This window comes from Hydra vulgaris, chromosome 03 (assembly GCF_038396675.1).
Source record: "Hydra vulgaris chromosome 03, alternate assembly HydraT2T_AEP".
Lineage (NCBI taxonomy): Eukaryota > Metazoa > Cnidaria > Hydrozoa > Anthoathecata > Hydridae > Hydra > Hydra vulgaris.
Window position 1 is genome coordinate 59,282,208 of NC_088922.1, and position 23,570 is coordinate 59,305,777.

At 27.1% G+C, this 23,570-nt stretch overlaps 1 protein-coding gene across 3 annotated transcripts; it reads left to right on the forward strand.

Moving 5' to 3' along the window:
• Nucleotides 1–659: 659 nt before the first annotated feature.
• On the forward strand, nucleotides 660–8,793 carry LOC105849427 (rhodopsin). Of its 3 annotated transcripts, none has more exons than XM_065793830.1 (2): nucleotides 660–794; nucleotides 7,289–8,793. In XM_065793830.1, exon 2 carries the CDS (start codon nucleotides 7,420–7,422, stop codon nucleotides 8,551–8,553), a length of 1,134 nt encoding a protein of 377 aa, XP_065649902.1. In that variant the 5' UTR covers nucleotides 660–794; nucleotides 7,289–7,419; the 3' UTR covers nucleotides 8,554–8,793. The 3 variants fall into 3 exon arrangements, with proteins under 3 accessions (XP_065649902.1, XP_065649903.1, XP_065649901.1); XM_065793831.1 differs by lacking the exon at nucleotides 660–794 and adding an exon at nucleotides 5,389–5,482; XM_065793829.1 differs by lacking the exon at nucleotides 660–794 and adding an exon at nucleotides 6,175–6,337.
• The last annotated feature ends 14,777 nt before the right edge of the window (nucleotides 8,794–23,570 follow it).

Consider the following 23,570-nt stretch of genomic DNA (forward strand, 5'->3'; position numbering starts at 1 on the left):
CATATATTTATAAAATACCTATTTTATACATACAAATTTTATATATTGATAAAAGTATTTTCGGAATGGCCAACTGATACTTACTCTTAAAAGAATTAATTTAGATAAAATTTATTAAAAAACATTAAGATTTTTATAAGTTGTTTGTTTATAGATTGATATTTGTTTATAATGAATAAGGTGGAGAGAATAGTCTAAACCAACTTAGTAGGTTATTTTAGCATATAAAAATATGTATTAAACTTAAAACCGCAACTTTTTAAGAACTCACTTGATATAAACATGTGTATAATTTTTTTGACAATTTGTGTACATTTTTAAAAATTTATATTCATAATATAAAATTTATCGCCTTAATTGCTTTAAGTATTTTTCATAATATTATTTTATCTATTAGTTTTATAATTTTTGATAATATATTAATTATGACGTTATTAATAATAATGTATTAATTATGACATTATTAATAATAATGTATTAATTATGACATTATTAATAATAATGTATTAATTATGACATTATTAATAATAATGCATTAATTATGACATTATTAATAATAATGTATTAATTATGATATTATTAATAATTTAATTGTTACATAGCTAAACTCATATATTATCAATGACTTTTGATGTTTCATAAGTAAATATATAAAAGTTAGTAAGTTAAATGTGTAATTTCTGAGATGAGTTTACTAAAAATATTCCACCTTTTTGATTAAAAAAATAATTTGAAAATTGATTCCGCACGTGAAAATAAAATTTTAATGGGTATCTAACACGTTTCAGTTCCAGGTACTTTTTTGCATTTTTCAAAATAATAACTTTTAATATATAGTAGAAACTATTTTAGCAAATATATGCAAACTTTATTAAAAACATTTTTCTTTTTAATTATCATTTTTTCAAACATTTTTTTTTGTGGATAAAATTATTCAACTGAGCCCGCAATGTTAGTGGAGATATCTTAAATTCAGATTAGAATTGTTTATTAACTTTATTTATTAGAAAAAGTTGATTTTTTTTTCCCATCTTGTCACAGAGCACTGCGGAAGAGCATTTAACTAGAAAGTTCACGCCTCCTTCCTTACCGATGAAGCAAAATATACCCAGAGCTCATTTCGAACCCTGGATCTCTTGCTTCTAAAGCAAGCGCTCTAACCACTGCGCCACGGCGGTTTTATGTCAAATTATGTCGAAGCCATTGGCTCTTGCGTCACCGTATCCATCTAACGCATGATAAAGTTGTTGATTAACTACAACTAACAAATTGAGAGTTTTGAACAGGAAGTTCGTACAAGAGTTTTGAACAGGAAGTTCGTACAAGAGTTTTGTAACAAAAGGTTCGTTGCAAGAATTTTGTATTGGTTTTTAGAAAGTACATTTCAAAAATGAAGATATTATAAATTATAAATTAGAAAAAACTTAAAACTTGTTGAAAACTCTTTAATGACTGGTTTGACGATAATGAGGTAATTTCTAGAGACTATAACTTATTTTAAAATTAGGAACAACAAAGTCATTTTCCAGCAGACAAAAAAACACAACTTATTTTTTTTTATCAAAAAAAGCCGGAGTTATCAGACTTTTTAATGAAATTAATATTTTTGTCTGGAATATCGTGTAGAGTGTAATCATTAGATTCAAGTGATGAATTAAAGGAAGCATAAAAAGAACATATATATATATATATATATATATATATATATATATATTTATATAAGAATATATTAAGAATAAAAATAAACATGTATAAAGTTTTAAGTATTTTTACTATAGTATTAACAAAGTAAATAAATACCAATGTGTTTTAACTTTCGAAATATTCGGAATACTCCAGATCTCAGTTTATTTAAGCATATATTAAGTTATCACTATTTTTTGAAGCTACATTAACTTTTACAACTTTTATAACTTTTTTATAGCCTTCGAATGATAATTTATGCTTTAATGTTTAAACCATTTAATGATGTTTAAACATCACCAAACGTTAAACAAAAAGTTGATAAAATATTTTTTTAAATATTCTTACTAAATTAATATTTATCGATTAATTTCAAATTTCATAAAATAATTTCTTATCGCTCAAAAATTATCGTTACAAAAAATTTGTAACCCCCTCTCAAACTGAAGGATGGTTTAAAATTTACGTGGTCATAAGTTTTGAAAACGATTATTGTATGAAATTGAAAGCTTATTGATTTATATTAATTTAGTTAAAAATAGTAAAATATTTTATCAACTTGCCTCTCTCAAGTTTGGTGCAGGGGCATCGTAAATTCTGGGGTTTTTTTGTTCCTAGGCTTTACAATTTTTTGCAAAGCTTCCTTATTTGACATAAACATATAAATGCTTGGAGTTTGTTACATTTCTGGAGGTTAGCTATCTCAAACACCAAAAATGCTGTATTTGATCCTGTGTTTATAACAGTTTTATAGTTGATTGCGTATAATACGTATAATCTTTACAGTGCTTTCAATAAATAAAATGTAAAACAATAAAAAAGAAACCATATTTGCTAGAGACTTTTTATTTAGTTGTAGAGAAAACTATTTCTCTACAACTAACATATCAGTGTCAAGGTCACTTTATATTACTTTTTTTTTAAACTAGTTTTACGGAAGGAATACAAAAATTATACTAGAAACCATAGTTAAAAAATTGGCACAAACTTTTTATTCGATTTCGGTTCTACTTTTTACTTAACCCATTTTACGATTTTTGTATATTAGTGACAATTTCCTATTAAAAGTTATATGTATATATATATATATATATATATATATATATATATATATATATATATATATGCTTTTTTAGGAAAATGTCAAACTAGCTTTAAATGTAACAATAAAAACTTTAAATTTTCTTTTTACATTTTGATAAGATCTAAAAGTTAAGTTACACAGAGCAGGATGAAGAACAGGTCAAAAAAAAAACTACAGAGCGCAAAAACAGACTTTCATTTCATCAAGTAAAAGCCAATCTAAGGTTTAGTTGTTATAAGCTTACAAACACATTTAAGGAAAACCATAAAATACTTCAAATACCATCAAACAATTTGAATCATAAGAAACATTTTACTTAGAAAAAACATTGGTGCAGCAATGGAGACCTATGCTGACGTCCAGAGATCAACTCAAAAGGTAGTGTAAGAAGAGACTTTTGTAAAAAAATGGAAACAAGTAGTTTTTAGTGATAAAAGTAACTTTGAAGTAATAAAAAAAGCAAAGTTCTTGTTAAAAGATTTAAATCTGAAAAGTATAGTAGTTGCTTTGTTTTACCGAGTTGCGAAGAGTGTTAGTATTTAGAGCTGCTTGAATTTTAATCAAGTAGGTGTGTGTAGTTTTTTGTTAATGTAACAGAACAAAACAATCAGCACTCGTAGTTTTCTTACGTCTCTATATAGAGACGTTGGACAACTGTATGATTACCTAATATGAATTAAATAGTTAATATCAACTTTGAAAAATTTTATTGTAAAATTTAAAAAACCATTTTTTTTTCAAAGAAAGTATTTTTAAATAGTTTTTTTTGTTGACACCTGGACAGTCTTTGTTATCGCGTCAGTGAACATATTTTTAATATTCATTATAAAGTGTCATTTTAAGAAGAATTAAAAATAGTTGTTCATTACCTTACATCTCAAACTATATGTTATCATTAACATAGAATTCATCAACAAAATGTTAAAAAGGAAAATAACGTAAAAAATAAAACAAAGGGTTTAAAACGTGCGTCAAATCGTTTTATTTACTCTGTCCCCTACGGTGCTCTGTAGGCTGTTACAAAACTGTAGGTTACAGGATAATAAATAAAGTTTAGTAAGTAATTTAATGTTTTTTCAGTCTGAATAATAATTAAAAATCAAACGGGATTATTGTTTTTAAACACAATTAGATCGCATAATTTATATTTAAAACTACCCAGATAAATTTCATATTATAAATTTAATTTTAAAAGTTAAAATTGATGACATTTAATAAAAGATTATTATTTTTGAAGTTTTTATATAAAAACGATACTGTATATTATATGGGAGATACAGTGACGGATCCAGGAATTTTTGGTGATGTTGGTGAAGGGGGGATATTGAAATACTTTTGTACCCCCATCCCCCTGGATCCGTCACTGGGGATATATTTCTTTAGATTTTGACAAATAATGATAAAAGATATATTATATATTTTGCAGAAATTTTTGTCAAAATCCGTCAAAATTAAATTTTTTTTAAGTGGATTAGTGTCGAGTAGTGTTGATAGTTTTTTAAGTAATAACAGTTGGGACAGTTTTCATCAAAATTTTTGCTGTTGCAGGTTACACACGCAAACGTACACATTACACACACGCACACACACAAATATATATATATATATATATATATATATATATATATATATATATATTATATATATATATATTATATATATATATATATTTATATATATATATATATATCTATATCTATATATATTTGTGTGTATATACATATATATATATATATACATATATATATATATATATATATATATATATATATATATATATATATATATATATATATATATATATGTATATATTTGTATGTATATGTAAGTGCAGAATTGGTTATTTTTAAACATATATGCAGTTTTGTTATACTACCTTTGGTCTTTCGTTTGGTCAAACTATGATTGTTGTAGTTTTAAAAAAAAAATTTATTTTTATGAAAAGTAATTTATTTTTCATTATTACCCCATTTATGGCAACAAATCAAAATTTTAAACTCTTCTCTTGCAAAATGTCATATTTGCATTTATCGTAGTTGACCAATAGTCACAGATATATATAGATACATAATTTTACATATATTTAGATATATAAGTATAACCACATCCTTTCAGTCAATATGATTGGCCATCCTATCATGGTGTCAATATGCAAAAAGGCTTTAATCTTTTTATTTATATATTTTAATTTATTACTTAAGTAACTTTTGTTAGTTTTTTTTTTTCTTTTTTCTTATTTTTAACTAATTAAAGGAACTTGAAGTTAAGGCAACTTTTTTACTTGCTCTGGTTAGATTTTAAAGAATTACTTATGATATATATTGAATCTATGGCAATATATTAAAAAAATTCATATACGAACTTTATGTAAACAGAAAAATAAAAACCATTGTCCTAACCAGTAAAATTCCTTTAGCAAATTTGATCAATTAGTTAACAAATAAGTTGTATTTTTATATAAAATAGAGTCTCGTACAACAAAATAGAACAACGAGATATTCAATTAAATATTAATGGCTCAAATTTATTTTATTGACTTCTCATAGAAGCGCCCATGTTAAAAGCATTACCGTCGAATTTGCGAAGACAATAAAATAAAAACATTAAAGACTCGTTTAATTTTTTAAATATTTTGAAATTTTTAAAAAATGATAAAACGTGCATAATACAAACCGTCTTTTTGTATAAGATCTTTGTTTACTAGTCTATACAGAGGTAGGTATACAAACTAATTTTGTTTACGTTTGCTTAATTTTAACTATTTGCGTTTCCTCGCTGATATTTGTTGCTGATGTTTGTTACTGAAAGCATTGAGCTTGCAAACTCATTCAACCACAAAATGTATTTTAACACAAAAAAATGTTTTCTTTAATGATAAGATTCCTAATTTTCATATTTAAATACATTACTAGTATGTTTCGAAATCGTCATAGAAAGCTCTCTGTTAAATATTGTTTTGCGTGTATAAATAGATTGTTGATTTGCTTACCTTTCATACTTGAAACCGCTAGCCCCCCACCCAAGTTGATAAAGCTAGGGTATCTAAACACCAGTACCGCTCTTTTATTATTGCTTAAAATATTTCTTTGTAAATATTGTTTAAACTATTAAAAGAAATTTATTTTAAAGTAAAGTTTTGAATAAGCCCTTAAATCAAAAGAAATGACCCATTTTTTCAGCAAGAAAATGCACCCTCCCCTTTTTTCTATAAAATGAGGTTGCTAAAACACTCGAGACTTTTAAACAAAATTTATATCAAACTTTAACGCCTTTTTTTAAATTTCCTGCTGAATCTTGAAACTAAACTAATATGTGTTAATGGTTGAAAACAGTGATATTTACTTTCATTAATCCGATTTTAACAAAATTTTTCTCTAAGGTTAAACACAACAGTAATTAGCACACTATGATTCTGTAATTTTTATTAATATTGACATTTGTTTGCAAAAGTAAAGAACACTGTATTAAAACAAGAAAACATGTTTAAAAACGGTTTTATATTCGTTTTTATAGAAGTATATTGATTTTGTTTGAAAGTTTTACTTTGTTTGCTTTAAACAACAGTTAATGGTAATAAATTTTCTAACACTTTAAATTATATATATTTTGTAGACGTACTGTTGTTTATACTCAACTATCTAACTGCTTTAGGAAGTCACCTACGTTACATTAAAACCATTAATTAAGAACTTTTACTAAATTAAGATTGCATTGAAGACAATCTTCGCTTAAGCGGCAAATAATTCTTATTACTTTGATAACTTTGATATTGCTTTGGGTTATGGAACACTCTATAATAAGTTTAAAAATAATACTCATTTTATAATAAACATCGAAAAAAAACTTATAATCAAAAAATTGTATAAAAATTAACTTTTTACATTTTTAGTTAAAAAGTTTCAATTGCTATTTAGTAAAATCTAAAAAAAATTTTCTTTTTATAAAATTATAATTATTTTTTAAATTTTATATAATTTCACTTCATTTAAGACCTAAATAGATAAACTTAAAAAAAACTAGAGAAAAGTTTGGGACCCAGTAAATGTTTAAGGGTCTTGAGGCGACCTTAAAATAATTTTTTATTAAAAAAGATTATTACTTCAGCGTAATTTTATCATTAGAACTTATTAAGGAGCATGCTGCAGATATTTATATATCTGCAGCATACTCCTTAAACTATATATATATATATATATATATATATATATAGTTTTTTTTATTCCAATACTAACTAAATACATCTAATAAGTAATAACAGTAACAGAATGAACTGAATAGTTTATGGAACAAACATTTATAATAACTTTTCTTTTACAAGAATATATACTTGTAATAGACACACGGACACAGATGTGTGTCCATTACATGTATATGTTCTTGCATATATATGTGGACACACAAACATGTGTGTGTACATATATATATATATATATATATATATATATATATATATATATATATATATATATATATATATATATATATATATATTACGTAATGCAGAAACAAACTTTTATTCAGAAAATTTAACTCAACCAATCGATAAACGATACAATTGATAAAGAATAAAATCACCACCATGATTGTGTGCACCAGGTAAATAGCAAAAGATGTAGCAAACAAACAACGAAAGAAATATTCTTATTTAAAAAATGTTCAATACTTCAAAGATTAAACAATTTGAAAATATTTCAAGCGTCAGTGATTCGCAAGTTGTGTCTTTTATTCCAACCAGTGTACAAATTACTATAAATATATTCATTTTAGTTTTTGCATTTTTTGGAAATAGTTTTGTTGTTTTATTTGTTCTAAAAACCAAGAAAAAAGCCTTGTCGAATAGAATTATAATGAATTTAGCAATATGCGATCTCACATTGGTTTTCTCAAGTATCCCGTTGCATATAGTTGAACTATATTTAGGTTACTTTCCATTGGGTAAAATTGGGTGTCATACTATACACCCTTTATCTACGATGGCGGTAATATCTGGTTCATTGACATTAGTATTTTTAGCGATTGAACGTTTTGTTGCAATATGCTTTCCGTTTATGTATTTTAGAATAGCAAATAGAAGTCATTATTTACTATTAACTCATTTATCTGCGTTATGTTGTGTCATACCGTATAGTGCAACTTTAAAAATTTCAGTTGTCGAAGGAAAACCTCAATGTTCTGAATCATGGTCCCGAACAAGTAGTTTAACTTATACCGTTTTTCTTTTTGCTGTTCAATACGGCGTACCTCTTCCAATTATATGTTTCTTGTACTTCATTATGTGGTTTAAATTGAAAGCAACAAACGATGAAAGTGTTCGTCGAAGTAGAATTACATCTAGTCAACAAATTACATACAACAAAAGAGATATTAAGATAGACAAGAAAAAAGGTCATAAAAAAAGTATTAAAAAAAGGATTTCAAATAAAATATATCAAGACATTTTAAAAAGCAGAAAAAAGCAAACGCTGAGCATGTTTAGACTATTTATGACACTTGTTATTGTTTTTGCAACATTTATGTTACCAAACCAAATTACCTGGTTATACATGGTTTTTTCAAAAAATCCGGTTCATAATAAAATATGGCAAATTATAGCCTATTGGCTAACGTACACAAATGCAGTTATAAATCCTTTAATATATGGAACAAATCAAAAGTACCATCTATTCTTGAAAAAGCTTATATATCGTTATAAAGAAAGTCAGAAAGCAAACGAAAAAACTCGTTCTCAAATCACAATTGTACAAAGTGGCGAGGTTATCCTACAGCGTAACAATGCACTTGAATAGTAAGTAAAAACTGACCTGCAAAAACTGACCTGCAAATGTTGAACTGCATGTAGTTTTATAGTTTAGTAAGTAATACGTAAAAAAAAAAACAATAAACAAAAGAGTGAAGCAAATTTAACTCATGTTTTCAGTATACAAGAAAAATATTATTTGAGCAACGAGTAAGCAACGCTTTGAAACGAAATTTTAATTTTTAGTTATATTTAAAATAAGAGCAAATACAAATATAAACTTGTTCAACTTTTTTTTGTTTTAATTATTTTGTTTTACTTTGATATCTAAAACTTCCTCAAAATCTGCAATTAATTGCCAACCAAGTAAGACTGCTAGTTTTAATATAGTTAACTATATTAAAACTGGCAGTCATAATTAGTTAACCAATTGGTAAACGATTGGTATAGAAATATTTGGTTAACAAATCGTAAACGTCCAAAGTTTGTAATCGTTAATTAGAACAGGGTCATAAATATTTAACCTATAATCATTAATATTAATTTGAATTTTATAACACAATAAATGTAATCTGAAGTATATAACACACTATAAACCTAAAATATATCATTTGTGGTTGTTTTTATTTTGGTCAACATCATAAAATTTCTTTTAACATCAGTTATAGAGTTAAAAAAATTGTTTATAACGACAGTCACTAAGAGTAGATGAGACAAAGAAGCCTGCTAAACTTAAAGTTAAATCAAAATAAAAAAAAGGTCTTAAAATATTATTTATATAGCGTTAACTGTTTATAACATTTTGTGATACTATAAATAAAATATGAATATTATATATGTTATAATATTGCCAGAAAGATTAAAACTATTAATGTTGTACTCAAGCTCTACAATAATAACACTGCGCGACACTAAACGCTATCAACTAATGCAACTATTTAGGAACACCGCTATTATATTTAACGCAATATGCAACATCATAACGCATATAAACGATTACAGTCAAAGGCTATAAAATAAGAACAATTGCAAATATCAAATTATTTGTGTAACATTATTAACTTACCATGGTTGCTATGGTAACCAAATTTAGCTTAATTTCATTGCTTATCAACTTTGAAAAATAAGATATTAAATTCTCCTTTTTTTAAACATCAAACTTTTTCGATTTTTTAATGATTGTGGTTAAACATACTGATAAAGTTTTAGCACAAAAAGTAAATAATTCTGGTGAAGTCATCTAAATTCGATGTTTAAGCTTTTGTTTACCCTCTAAATCACCTGTCAAAACCGCTGTATTGCTGTAATTATTTTAAAGACCACTGACCTTCAAATGAATGGCATTGGATAATCAAGATTAGAATATATTTTGAAGATAAATTGAAAAACTAAATTTAAGCATTTAGAGGTGCAATAAGAAATTTAAAAAAAGTTCAACTGTTTAAATTTGCGTAACAAAGATTTTTTTTATTATGGTCGTCAGGTTTAAGTTGATCAATAATTAAGTTTCGACCACAAGACCTTCAAGCACTTCGTTATTAGTTGTTAATATCAGATTGTCTAGCATGTATAAATATCAATTCATCATAATATAAAATGTTTCAATCTTAACAATTGAGACATTTTATTTTATAATGAATTGATTAGGTATTTTAGTACATCTTGTAAAAAGATCTTATATATTGTTTCACTTCAAAGTTGCTGAAATTCACAGTGGGCCAGAATTCACTTTCACTGGACAAAATTAAAAACTTGTTATAAAAAAAAATTCAAGAACCGTCTTTCCACTGTTTATTAATTTGAGGATTGCGGTTTCTATGGTGACATTAGTTTTAATTTTAGGTTGCTATGGATACCTCATACCACATATTTTAATAACCTTAACAAATATAAACTGGAAAAAGTAATAACTTTATTGGATTACTCCTATAATTACTACATTGATATTTTTATCCTACCAATGTAGTGGTGTTATGGATTTTTTATTCAGTTGATAGTGACACCTGAAATGCCTGGCAAAAGTACATTTTGCATAGTTACTAGCTTAAGTAACTTTTCTTAAAGCATCAATGTTATAAACTAGACTAATATTAAAGTGGCAGTCGGATTAAAAAATATTTTATGCATTTATAAAGTTTAACACATTCCCAATTACTAGTTTTAAATAATTTTATGCAGTTTCAGGGCTCTATTTTATATTTCGTGAAACTACTACATAATCCATATTAAAAGGAATCTAAAGCTTAAACCTTTTTGTGTATATAACAATATAAAAATTTTAATTTAAAATTATTTTTGGAACTAAAACTCATATATTCTGGTAGTTGTAAAGCAGCTTTAGCTTGTTTTTCTTTACCATCTTGGCGCAAACCACAACCTGATGCAAAAAACAGTTCTTAAGATGAATATGATGCAACTAATGGCGTCAATCTTCTTTTCTTTGTTTTACCACTTAAAGTATAAAAATTCATCTGGGGCCTGCCAGGTACTACAGTTGGATGTAGTGTCTGGCAGTTAGTATAATTTTTTTATCAGTGGAAGCATTTAGTAAAATTTTCTTATCATCAATTACAAATTGAATTGATATTGGTTCATATTGTAGCCATTATTTGTTAATCTCTTCAAAATTTTTTTAGAGTTTTTGCATATACTCCACCTTTGTCAAAGATGTTTTATGAAATTAGACAGGTTATTATTTGCAGTTAAGTTTATGCCATTTACAACTGCATCCAAAATATTAGGATTAGTTAAGTTCAAGTTTTCTTGTATTATATATGAATAAATATCAACGTTTTTTATGTTTTAACTGTATAAAAATATGAATTTCATTTACAAAATTTTATAAATAGGTATTTTAAGATAAATAAATAATAAAACAAATTTGTAACACTAATCTAGGCTTGCTGAGACCCAATTATTACATAACCATTTAGAATAAAATACATATAATATTTTCGCCACATAAAATCGGATACATCATTTAACTTGTAATAACCATTATTAGAGACCAGGCGGACATCTGTGGATTATAAACCAAGCTTATATTGATAATTTACATATTAAAGAATGTATTTCAAGTCTCAAATAACTGAACCGCTTTGGACCGAAAAGGTATTCGACTATGTAAGTGAAATTTTAACTAAAAAAAGGATTTAAAATACGCCATCATTTGAAACTTATTCGACAACTTACGTGCAAAGTAGTGCTATAATAGCTCATTTAAAAGATAATACTTGATTTTATCTAATTATGCACTAAAAAGAGAGGTTTTAAAATTAACATATATTCCATGCTTATTAGTAACACAAAAAATATTAACAAATAAAAAAAAATATATATAGAAAGTTTAAAATAAAAAATAATAATGCTTTTTAATCAACAGCTTAGAAGCATACGGTATGATAATTATACAAAATATTTTATAAAAGCTGAATAGCTATAAAATGGTATTTAATAATGTATTTTTTGAAAATGTATTTTTTCTGCTTTTGTTCACCACCTGACCATTTGTGTCAGTCCATGCCGCAGTAGCAGATTTAATACAGATAACGCAAGTTAATATAACCAAATTAACAAATACACACATCCAGCTTATCCTAATGTTTTCTTTTTACACTTGGTTGCTAATTTATTCCGGCAAGTATAACATATGTTACATTTAATTGGTAAGCTTTAAACAACGGACTTATTCAATATTTAAGTTGAAGTTAGTAGACTTTATCAATTGATTGTTAAAGATTTTGATTTATATTTTTAAGGTTAAAATCTGTGAGTTTATCTTTATCGTAGTTTATCAGGAAAATTATAACCAACTAATTAATGATAAGTTTATAGTTTGTCAGAGACGTTTTTACGAAGTGTTTTAATTTTTCTGGGTTCCTTGAGATTAAAATAAAACTTATTAAGCATAGTCATGCTTCTTATTTGTTACTCTATTTTTCCATATTTCAGCGTGGAAACAGTTCACATAAAATGTTAAGTAGTTGCCTAAATGAATTAGAAACAAAAGTAAAACAATCATGTAACTAAAGCAAAACAAACTGCCTAGTTACAACAATACTACCAGTAAGGTAGCCGTTGATGTTGTTGATAATATTAAAAAAACATTATTTTGTTTAACAACTTATTCTTCTTTTTTCCTTTTATGAAATGTTGAATGTTATGAAAGCATGACAATCTATAAAAAATGGTATTTACAATGCCACATCAATTAGCTGTTCAAATTTTATTTTATTTTATTTTTAAAATTTATGAAAAAGTAGTATCTAATAGAGTTTATACTTATCAAATGAACACAAAGGAATTCAGCAGCCTTTAATTGTTCGTTACCAAAAAATTGTTTAACAGGTTGTTTTTTTTTAACTTTTTAATGCAATGTAGCTAATGTGTATTCTTTTAAATGCATTAGTGCAAAATTAGTTGTCATAGTGATTACAGCTTTATGCATTAAAAAGTTAGAATAAAGTAGTTTGCTGCTAAAAATTCAATTGAATTTTATCGCTTTTAACCAATATAAATGTCAATAAAAACTCAGGTTTAATGTTTACGGCAACCCTCAAAAAAAGAAGTGTGGTTAGATATGGTTGGGCAACCAAGCCTATTTTAAAACCTTTAATTTTGTCTGAGCCAAATAATTGCAATTTGAACAAATTCCCCCCGAATTGAAGGGGTTTTAATTTTTAAAAAAACAAGACATTAAAATAAAAGAGTTTAATTTTGAATGAAATTGATGAAAAATAAAATTTGAATGTAATTAATGAGTTTCGATTAAGCTTAAAATAACACCAAAACATTTTTTTTTTTTAATTATTTTTTAATTTTTCACATATGGGTAATATGAACAAAATGTTTAGATATTGTATTTTCAACTTCTAATATATTTTGAAATTCGATACCTTTATGCTCATACAAATGTTTGAAGTTATCTTTAACACTAAAAAGGTTAAAGTTATCTTTAACACTAAAAAGTAAATAAGTGCTGTTTTTGTTTGTGATGTGAACAGTTTTCCCATTGCATCACATCTCATACGTGATGTAATGTCTTTAATAGCATGAATAACGTGTCGCCTAATATTCCGTTCATAAGACATATATATGTATGTCTTTAATAGTATGAATAACGTGTCACCTAACATTCTGTACATAACGCATCTATACATTTTTGACTATAAATATAATTAGTTAATACAATTTTATTATTAAGCATTAAACAAATTGTGTAGTGTGGCGTGACTATAAATAGAATTGTTTTATGAAGCGCAAATGATTATGAGATCGATCGGACAAATATTAAGTCGAAACAATAAAGTTTCCTAATAACATAAACAATAATGGGATTGATATGCGGACAAAATTAAGTTGGTGAATGTTTTGTTAATTTTGTTAAAGATATTGCAATAACACAAAACCTGGCAGGAGCAAAGAGAAGGCGTATCGCCGTCGTTTTTTAAATGTTTAAAAAAATTTTAAACGTATTGTAGTAAAGGTTAATTACGGAAATTTTTATAAAGCGTTGTAACTTCTTTATTATTTGGAACTAATTTCTTTTTTTTTGGATAAATAAAAATGAATACAAATCAAATAAAAATATGTAAAATAATTATAGTATATTATTGCAATTGAGCTAGATTTCAATTTGAAAAAACTATAAAAACTATTTTGTACAAAATTTAATTCTGATAAATAACAAGCAAAATAAATTTGACTTATTACTATTACTATTGCTTGAAATAGTTTGAATTAAATAAAAAAATACCCAAAAATGAAAATTTCACAAACAAACTTGTTTTTTGCGTCTAAAAACTGATGAACAAGTGTTTTTTCTTCAATATAAATCAATGTTGCTAATCAGGGTCTACGTATCGTTATCGGTATATCGGTATGAACCGATATTTTGAAACGATAAAGACATGAAACGATAACGATATCAAACGATACGAGTTTGTCTATGAAACGATACCTTATTGTTTGAAACGATAACTGACTGGAAATTTATCGGTTGAAACCATAATGTTGGCTTTCTTTTTATCGGTTTATCGGAATACATAAAAATAACGAGAGATACCGATAAATAATGAAATATAAAATAACGATATCTTTTACAATATTCCAATTTTTTGTTAAAAAAAATGCCAAATTTTAGTTCAAATATATCATAAATCTTTAAGTCGAGTCAAGATGTCGTTTTGCCTATCTTTACCGGTTTTACAAGGTAATATCCCTCCCAATTGTATATATTATCTAGATGTTTAACTTCACAAAAATTCCGTAAGAAAAAGTAAAGCAACATTATAAAGATTTTAATGACGGTTGCCATTTTATTTAAACTGACAATACTTCATTTTTGTTTTGCTTTAATTTATCATTGCGTCATTTCAGGCTGGCAAAACAAACCTGGCTGGCAAAAAATTTGCCTCACTGCGGAAGCGCTGTGTTAGCGATGAAGCGGAAGCGATGTTAACAACTCTATCTATAGACGTGACACTTGAGCTGGTGACATGAGCTTCAATCACATAAAAGTTACTTTGAATATATGTTTTGAGGAAAATAACATGTCAACTCTAATTTTAATGTATGTTTAATTATTTATTATGCATTAAAAAAATTAAAGTACTTCTATCAAGGATTAAAGTACTTCTATTAAGGATTAAACTACTTGGGATTAGCAAAAGGTCTGGGTGGTGACATTCCACGGACGTGACTTGTCACAGTCTGTGGAACATAATTTATTCACTGAAAATACTATTTTGGATTGGGTTAGATTAGTTTAACATTGCATAAGCTTTAAATTTATTATTTGTACCCATTAAAAATAAAAATAGTATTAACTTGAAAGAAAAAATTAGTGGTGACAGTTAAGGCCACGCGGTTAAAGCTTTTTTCGGTTCGGTTTTTTTCGATTCGATTTTAAACTTAAACCCATCGGTTCGGTTTTTTTCCGGTTCGGTTTGGTTCGGTTCGATTAAAAACAAAATATGGTTTTAAAGATAATTATTTATATATATATTTTACAACTTTAAAATATAATTTTTTTAAAAATACCCAATTATAAATTAATTTTTATTTTTTTAATGTTTTCTTTTATGTAAACAATTTTCTCGACAATGGCCAATGTGGTTCTTCTGGCGGTTACGACATTACCGGCAGTTGAAAAAACTCTCTCTGATGTTGCAGAAGTTGCTGTTATACATAGGTATTTTCGTGCATAATCAGATAGAATTGGGTACCGTAACTTCATTTGTTTTTTCGTCTGCTGTTTCGGCTCCTAAATAATGCTCAATTTCTAAACTCAATTTAGTTGTCGTCGAAGCGCTGCGTGCTGAAATATCTTGTTTTAGTCTTTTTTTTAAGCAACTCGTGGTGATTAACTTTAGTATTCGGATTGCTTTCATTGTCTATTTTACTACTTGTGATTGGAAGTTTTTCTTTTTTTTTGCTTTTTCCTGCGTCAATAATGCTTCTTTTATATCATCAATTTTTTTATATTCAATTAAATGCAGGCCTTTGTAACGCGGATCTAAAAAATTAGCATAATAATTAATCAGCTGCTCAGCACCATTGAGAGGATATCTTTCCTGAAGTTCACTTATCAGCATTTTTATAAAAATTCTTGTTGCTTTGTCTTTATGATTTTGCTGGGCAAGTAGTTCTTGGTGCAAGGAATATAATTCAGGTATTACATCTTGGATTGTTGGTCTTTTATCAGCTGATAAACCTACTGAAATGTTGTAAATTTTTTCAAGAAACGGCATGCTGTATTCTAATGTCTTCCATTGATCATCTGAGGGGCATGACCTTTCTAATTCTTCATTTGATTTTGCAGGTGTTTTGATCGCTTTTTTGAGTTGAAGGACTGACTTTATGCACATGTACTCAGAATTCCATCGTGTTGTACACGGAACAATCAATTTCTTGGCCTTAATTCCAAGTTCTTCGCATGCACCTTGAAGCTTAGCAGTAGAGAGATAACTTCTATGTGCGTGTGATGCTAAATCTGTGCAGTTTTTAATTGCTTTTGAAAGTTCAATTGAATTTTTAATTGCTTTAAGAATAACTAGCTGGATTGTGTGATCGTTGCAGCGCAACTCTGAGTTAATTTCATCACTTTCTTTAGCAGCTAAAACAATGTTGCTGCCATTGTCATTAACGCAGGCTCTGTGCACTTCTTCATTTAAGTTCAAATTAGCAATAAATGTATCCAGGTTTACTGCGATTGCTACCCCAGTGTGTCTACCAGTAAATGGTGTGCAAGCAATGAGAAAACTCAATAAATTAAAATCTGAATTAATATAGTGAATTGTAAGACTCATGAAGGAACCATTGTTTCGACTTGTCCAGAAATCTGTTGTAAAACTAACTCCAGTCACATTTGGAAAATCTTTGACAAATTCTAGTTGTAACCCTTCCTTAACTTTGTCATACAACATTGGAAGTTTATGACGTCTAAATGTTGATGCAGATTTGACAGTAAATTTATTATTTACTTCATCTATAAATTCTTGAGCTCCTTTATTATCCAAAACTTCAAAAGGTAGACCTAAAGTGCAGACAATATTTGTTAAATCTAAGTCAAACTTTAATTGCTTTGGATCATTTAACCCATATTTTTGATTTTTTAATATACTACTTTCAATTGTTGTTGTTTTGTCGTCTTTTTTTATATCAAACTTTCGTTTATTAGGTGCCTCTATGGTTTTTAAAAGATGTTCCTTCCAAGATGTTTCATGTTTGGTTTTAACATGGCTGGTTATTGTTGAAGTACTGCCACAGTTTATTTTGTAAGATTTAAAGCAAATTTTACATTTAGCTTCAAATTTATTCAGCTTTTCAAAGAATTGCCAAATACCACTTTCTTTCGGCATCTTCAATTTGAATAAAGTATAAATTGCTTGTATGACCGGACTAAAAAAAAATTAAATAAAATAAACATATATACATATTTGTTTTGGTCAAGTAACAGATAACTTTGATAAAGTTGATAACAAGTAGTATAAGATTAGAAATTGTTAAAGTTAGATTAAAGACAAAGTAAATCACAAATTATATTTAAAGTATATTCACAAATAAATTTAATTGAAGGCTTATTCAAATTTAAAGTTTACAATTGTTTGTATGTTTGTCAAGCTATTATGAAAAATAAATATATGTTAAACAGTAAAACTTATTTGTTTTATTATTTATCTAAATTAAAAAGCAACGTTCTTATAATAAAAATATTATACAGTATATTTTAATTTTTAAGTAAAATAAAAAATTACAACAGTTTAGAAAAAAAGTTCAATTTACTCACATGATACAGTACAATGGTATCAAAAACTGTTAATAGCCAATATTCTTCTTGGTCCGCAACATTTGATATAGTTTTGCGGCAACTGTTTACGACTATTTTGGAGTTATGTTTACAATCTCATCTTTTTGACTTATTTTTTTTCTGTGGTTTAATAACACTAAACTTTCATAAATAAAGTCTATTAAAAAAATATAAAATTAAGTTTTATAATTTTTAAAATTTTTATATAGGTTTTTCAGCTTTTTTCGGTTTCGGTTCAGTTCGGTTGATTATTTAAAATATTTTTATCGGTTCGGTTCGATTCGGTTTTCTTAGTTCGGTTTTAACCGAAAGAACGGTTCGGTTCGGTTAACCGCGTGGCCTTAGTGACTGGATATTGCTACCTTTCTGGAGAATCACCCATAAATCAGAGAAACACATTTTTTAAAGATATACACCAACATGTGTATGAAAAATTACAAATTTAAAACATTTAAATCTGAAAAAAAAAAAAAAAAGTGTGAACATTACTTATATAATGTAACATATTCAAATAGTCATTTGAATATACTAATTATAATTCCTAAAATACTTTTTTGCAGTTGTTTATACATTTTATTCATGGAAGTACTAGTCTTTACATTCCTGGAGGTCTTTTAATAATAAAACTGTTGTAATCAATAAAATAAACTTGTTTATCAACTTAATAATAAGTTAATAATAAGTTAATAATTTGTAACCAAGTAAAAAATTTATCCTTCATAAAAATATTTTATGAAGTTACAATACAAGTATAAAAAAAAAATGCAGAATAAAATCCAAACAATTTTAAAATTTAATGAACATAACTTTAAAATTCATGAATACAAAATTAAACAGAAAACAAAACAAAAATATAAAAGTAAAAATAATTAATATAAACAAGCAAAAATAATTAATATAAACAATTATGAAGATCTAATAATAAAAAGATAAAACTTGGAACTTCAAAATCTTTCAAGCATTTTTTTTCTCACAAAGCCTGCTTACCTCAACCAAATAAAAGTATTATTTAGTGTGTTTAAATATCCTAATAACACATAGAATAAACATAAACTTCCTTCATAAAATGATCTGAATGCATTTCTCAGTTAAACACGGACAACACTGATGTGTTGCAATTTAAGATTAAGTTGAAAGATTTTAGGCCAAAAATTAACGCCGTGTAATGAGTTTTAAGTTATTCTTATTGCTATGTTGATATTCGGTTATATTCGAGAATGGTATCAGTAAGTACTTAACTTGGGTGATTAAGCAAGTCCCTCCCTCCGTTTATTAGAACTCAAAAAGCCATTTGTTTTTTAAAGAAACACTCGTTTATTACAACTGGGGACAAATCCCACCCCCTTCTACTAGTACAATCCCCCGGTTATTAGATTTAAAAAAAAATTACCATCAACCCTTTAATTATAACTTCCCCTTCCCCCTCATTTATTTAATCTGGACATAAATTCCCACCCACTTTTTATTAGGCACCTGATTACTTTCAGGAAAACATGTTTAAATGTTTTTAAACTACTCGTTGGTTTTTAATAAATCTTTGATAAAACATCGATGATGATGTTGTTAGAAAACTTTTTATTATTTTAACGCAAAATAACTCACAACCTGTATCTTTTATGTTAAGATCGTTAAGTTAAAAAAAGTCAATAGAATTGTGAATAAAAATACTTACATTTAATAAACTGATACATAGTCTGTTAACTCAAAAATAAAACTTTTTCATTGGTCTTAAGCCAAGTTTCTGTGACACAAATTGTTTTGAAATCATGGTTAAGTTCATCCAATAAAGACTTAATGTTTTCAAAATATTTACTAATACTTCGAAAAACTTATAACATTCTAATATAAGCCTAGATTAATAACTTGCTGCTCAAAAGTACAGAGTTTGCTTTTTTGAACGCCCTTGGGGTAGTTTTGAGTAGCAAGAAAATGCGTGTTACAGGTATTTTAAAAGCTCAGATTTTTCTTTAATGTATAATGACTAATACTACATTCGTTCATAAAAGTTCAGCTTTTCCTCTCCATTTAAACAACTTTTTAACTGCATGAAATTGCAAAATCTAAACATAAAACTTTGAAAAATGACAGTCAACGTTTTAGGAAACTTCAAAATGCAATAACTTTTGAACCGCTTTGAATAATGGTCTTCAATTTTCAGATTTTTCTTACGAAATGATTTGAAAATATCTCTGAAATTTTCGAAAATATCCAATAACTCAACTATTTCAAGTTACTTGTTACTTCAAGTTCTTGTAAAAAAAAGAAAAAAAATATACGAAAATTTAAAATTTCAAACCTTATTCTCACAGAGGTATTGAATACCCAGCAAACTCGCCATGCTAAGCCCACCATCGGCGTCATTACTGGCCCACCATCGGCCAAAAAACATGGTCCAATCCAAGTCTTGCTCACTGTTCAAGGCATGGTACATTTATGGCAGCCGTTTTTCGAACGTCGTTTAGCCGATGCTTTGCCATTGCCTTGTTTTATGCTACTTTTGGTTCATTTTGTTTGTTTTTAACATTTATTGCTATTTTTATAAATAACCAATACTTTAATAAACGTGAGATTTTAACTCAGAGAGTTTTGGGAGACAAAAACAAGGTTTTAACTTAAAGAATTTATAGTAAAACAAGTCAGGAAGAAAAAGGTGAAGCGGGGTGATGTTTGCGTACCTAAAAAAGTCGCATGGGTAATATAAAATGGAAGGTGACATATTTTAAACTATTAATACACAGCCATTTTAGCAATACGTTTTATATTACCAAATATTTTTATTTCAATAAAATTGGCTTGCAACACAATGCATATAAAAGTTTAAGGTTGGCGAAACCGTAAAAAAAAAAAATTGTAACCAAAATAGCTAAAAATAAAGTAAGTGTAAAATAAACTATGAAAGTTAAAATAAGATTAAATAAGAAAGATTTGTCCATAGGCGTAGAATTTTAGTTTTCCCGGATGGGGCATAAACTATTTTGTATGAGTTGAAAATCTATAATAAGAAATAAGTTTTTTCAATGGGCGTAAAAATGTAATTTACTTTCTCAAGTAAAATGTGTTCATTCGTACGGAGGCATGCATTATAAACTCGTTGATTAAATGATCAAGATCAAGAGTGTAGGCAATATCGCAATGGCAATTTAAAATAGCAAAATGATTTAAGCGCTCCTGTGACATTGTAGAACACAAATAAGTCTTTAGCCTACCAAGACAAAAAAAAGAGTGCTCACATGTAAATGAGATAACAGGCATACATTGTAAAATCTTTACCAGCTTTACAAACTCGGGAATCAGTGAAATTAATTGAGAAAGGACACCATCATGGTCTACAAGCTCATTCAAAACTGATTCCAAAAACATTTAGTTGAATATTTTTGAATTTTGCATGATACACAAATATATTGTGATGAAATTGTAGCCTTCTATAATCTTCAAGTCATCTTTGTAAAAAGCCTCAACGAATTCAACTTCCAAGCACTAACCAATGAGAAATTTTTCTACATTTGCTAAATGGTCAGTGGTTTCAGTCGGTTCGAAACTGGTCGCAAGTCCCGTTATAACACAATCCAGAGATGCATTGCTCGCGGTAGTGGTCCTCTGGAGTCGTAGCAAAGTATGGAACTCCAGTAAATTTTTATGTAACTTTACGTTTCCGTAGCGTCTCTGGTTTGTCAAGTTAACTGCATTCTGCTGCTACAACGGGTGCATCCCATAAGACTTTGAAGCGAGTCACCCAGGCATCTTTTAACACCTCCTTAAGCTGTATATGCATCCTCGATTATCGTGAAGATCATGCGCCAAATTTCCAATTTGAAAAATGTGTCAAACTTACAAAAAGATTCCACATAACCCGCTGTTTCTGACTTATTTTTGGCTAAATTATCAGAATGATTTTCAAAATCCTCTAACCAGTTGATAATGGCAGAATAGTTACTTATAATAGATATAATGGATGGTTTTCTAAAGCTCCATTGAGTGGGGCAAAATGGCCGCAGTGATGTTCCGCTTTCTACATCCTCTATATTTCAAAATTTATTGAAACATGCCAATCGTTTTGGAGATCCACGGGCTAATGCGATGAATAATTGCACCAAAATTCATAATATTTCTGATCTCTGTTTGATTTTCAACAGAATCTTGTGCTACCAAGTTGAGATTATGAGCGCAGCAGTGCAGTGGAATTTCTGAAATTCGAAAAATAATATAAACTTTTGAAAGCTTAAACTTTTGAAAATCACCATTGGTATTTGCGGAAATTCGTTTTTAAATTGTTATATTTGTTAATGCTTAAGTATATTATGGTTTTTATTTTTTAAATATTTTTGAAAGCTTGGTGAATTTTTCCGGGTGGGGCAAAGCCCCAGCGACAAATTGCCGGATGGGGCTCGAGCCCCCGAGCCTCAGCGCGTTCTACGCCTATGGATTTGTCTCATTAATTAAGTAATACATATTTTTACATATAAGGAGTACAAAAACAAAAAAAACAACAACAACAAAAAAAACAACCACAGAAAACTCATCGAGTGTAAATATATACTCTTGATGAGTTTTTTGCTGTTTCTTTTATTTTACATATCAATTTCTATATCAATGAAATTTCTTGGGATGCAATATAAAACAAATATCTTACGTTGTTTATCCAATAAATCACAACTCATTGACTCCATGATAACATTAGATAATCGTGTTGTTTTCGAAAAAATACTCTCAATGAAATACTACATATAAAAATTATAAAAATATATTAAGTTTCTTGGGCTACCATATAAAAGATAAAAGAAAAGTCTTACGTTGTTTATCCAATATTTCACAACTCATTGATAACATTAAATAATCGTGTTGTTTCAAAAAATACCATTAATGAATTACTACATATAAAAATTATAAAAACATGTTCCAATTATCTTAAAACTATAAACACATTGTAATCTACACAAATGTAACTATAAATAATTTGTATTTCAATAAAAGATTTCAATGCATTAAACACATTTAACTTGCAAACGAATAAAGCAAAAGCATAAAGGAAGATCATCATTACTATGTGATGTCTTCATGTGCTAACGCTTGATACTACTCGACCTCCGATTTTACAGCAATCTTTTTTTCCCGACAATGTGCCATGTGATTTAAAAGTCATTTATCTTATTATCATCAACTATTTTATAGCCTGCTGCTACAAGGAAGTGCCGCCACATTGACTGAGGGTTTGGTTGGGGCAGGCGGTCTATTAAATAATAAAAAATTAAAAAGTATATTAAAATATTCTTTATGTTTATATTAAAAAGTCACCGTTTTGAGCAAGTCACAACAAGCGAAAAAATAAAATTGATTTATGCCGCCTAAACTATTTTTATTTATTTACCCATTTATATAAGTAAATGGTATAAATATATATCCATATATATTGTGTTTAACACTATATTTATGTATATATATAAATTATGATGTAAATATATATCTATATATTATAATAATATTATATTTATGTATTTATGTATATATATAATTATATAAATACTTAAAAATAATTATGCGTATATCATTTACTTATACTATAAATGATATAAATATAAAATAAATAATATAAAGTACAAATGATTTAAGTTAAATAACACTATTAGTATAACGTTAACAAATCATAGGTTTTACCTCGTTGAAATATAACATTTGCCGAATGTTATAACCTTTGACAATATTCATTATTAAATAGTATAACCTATGATAATCTATATAATATAGTATAACTTATGACA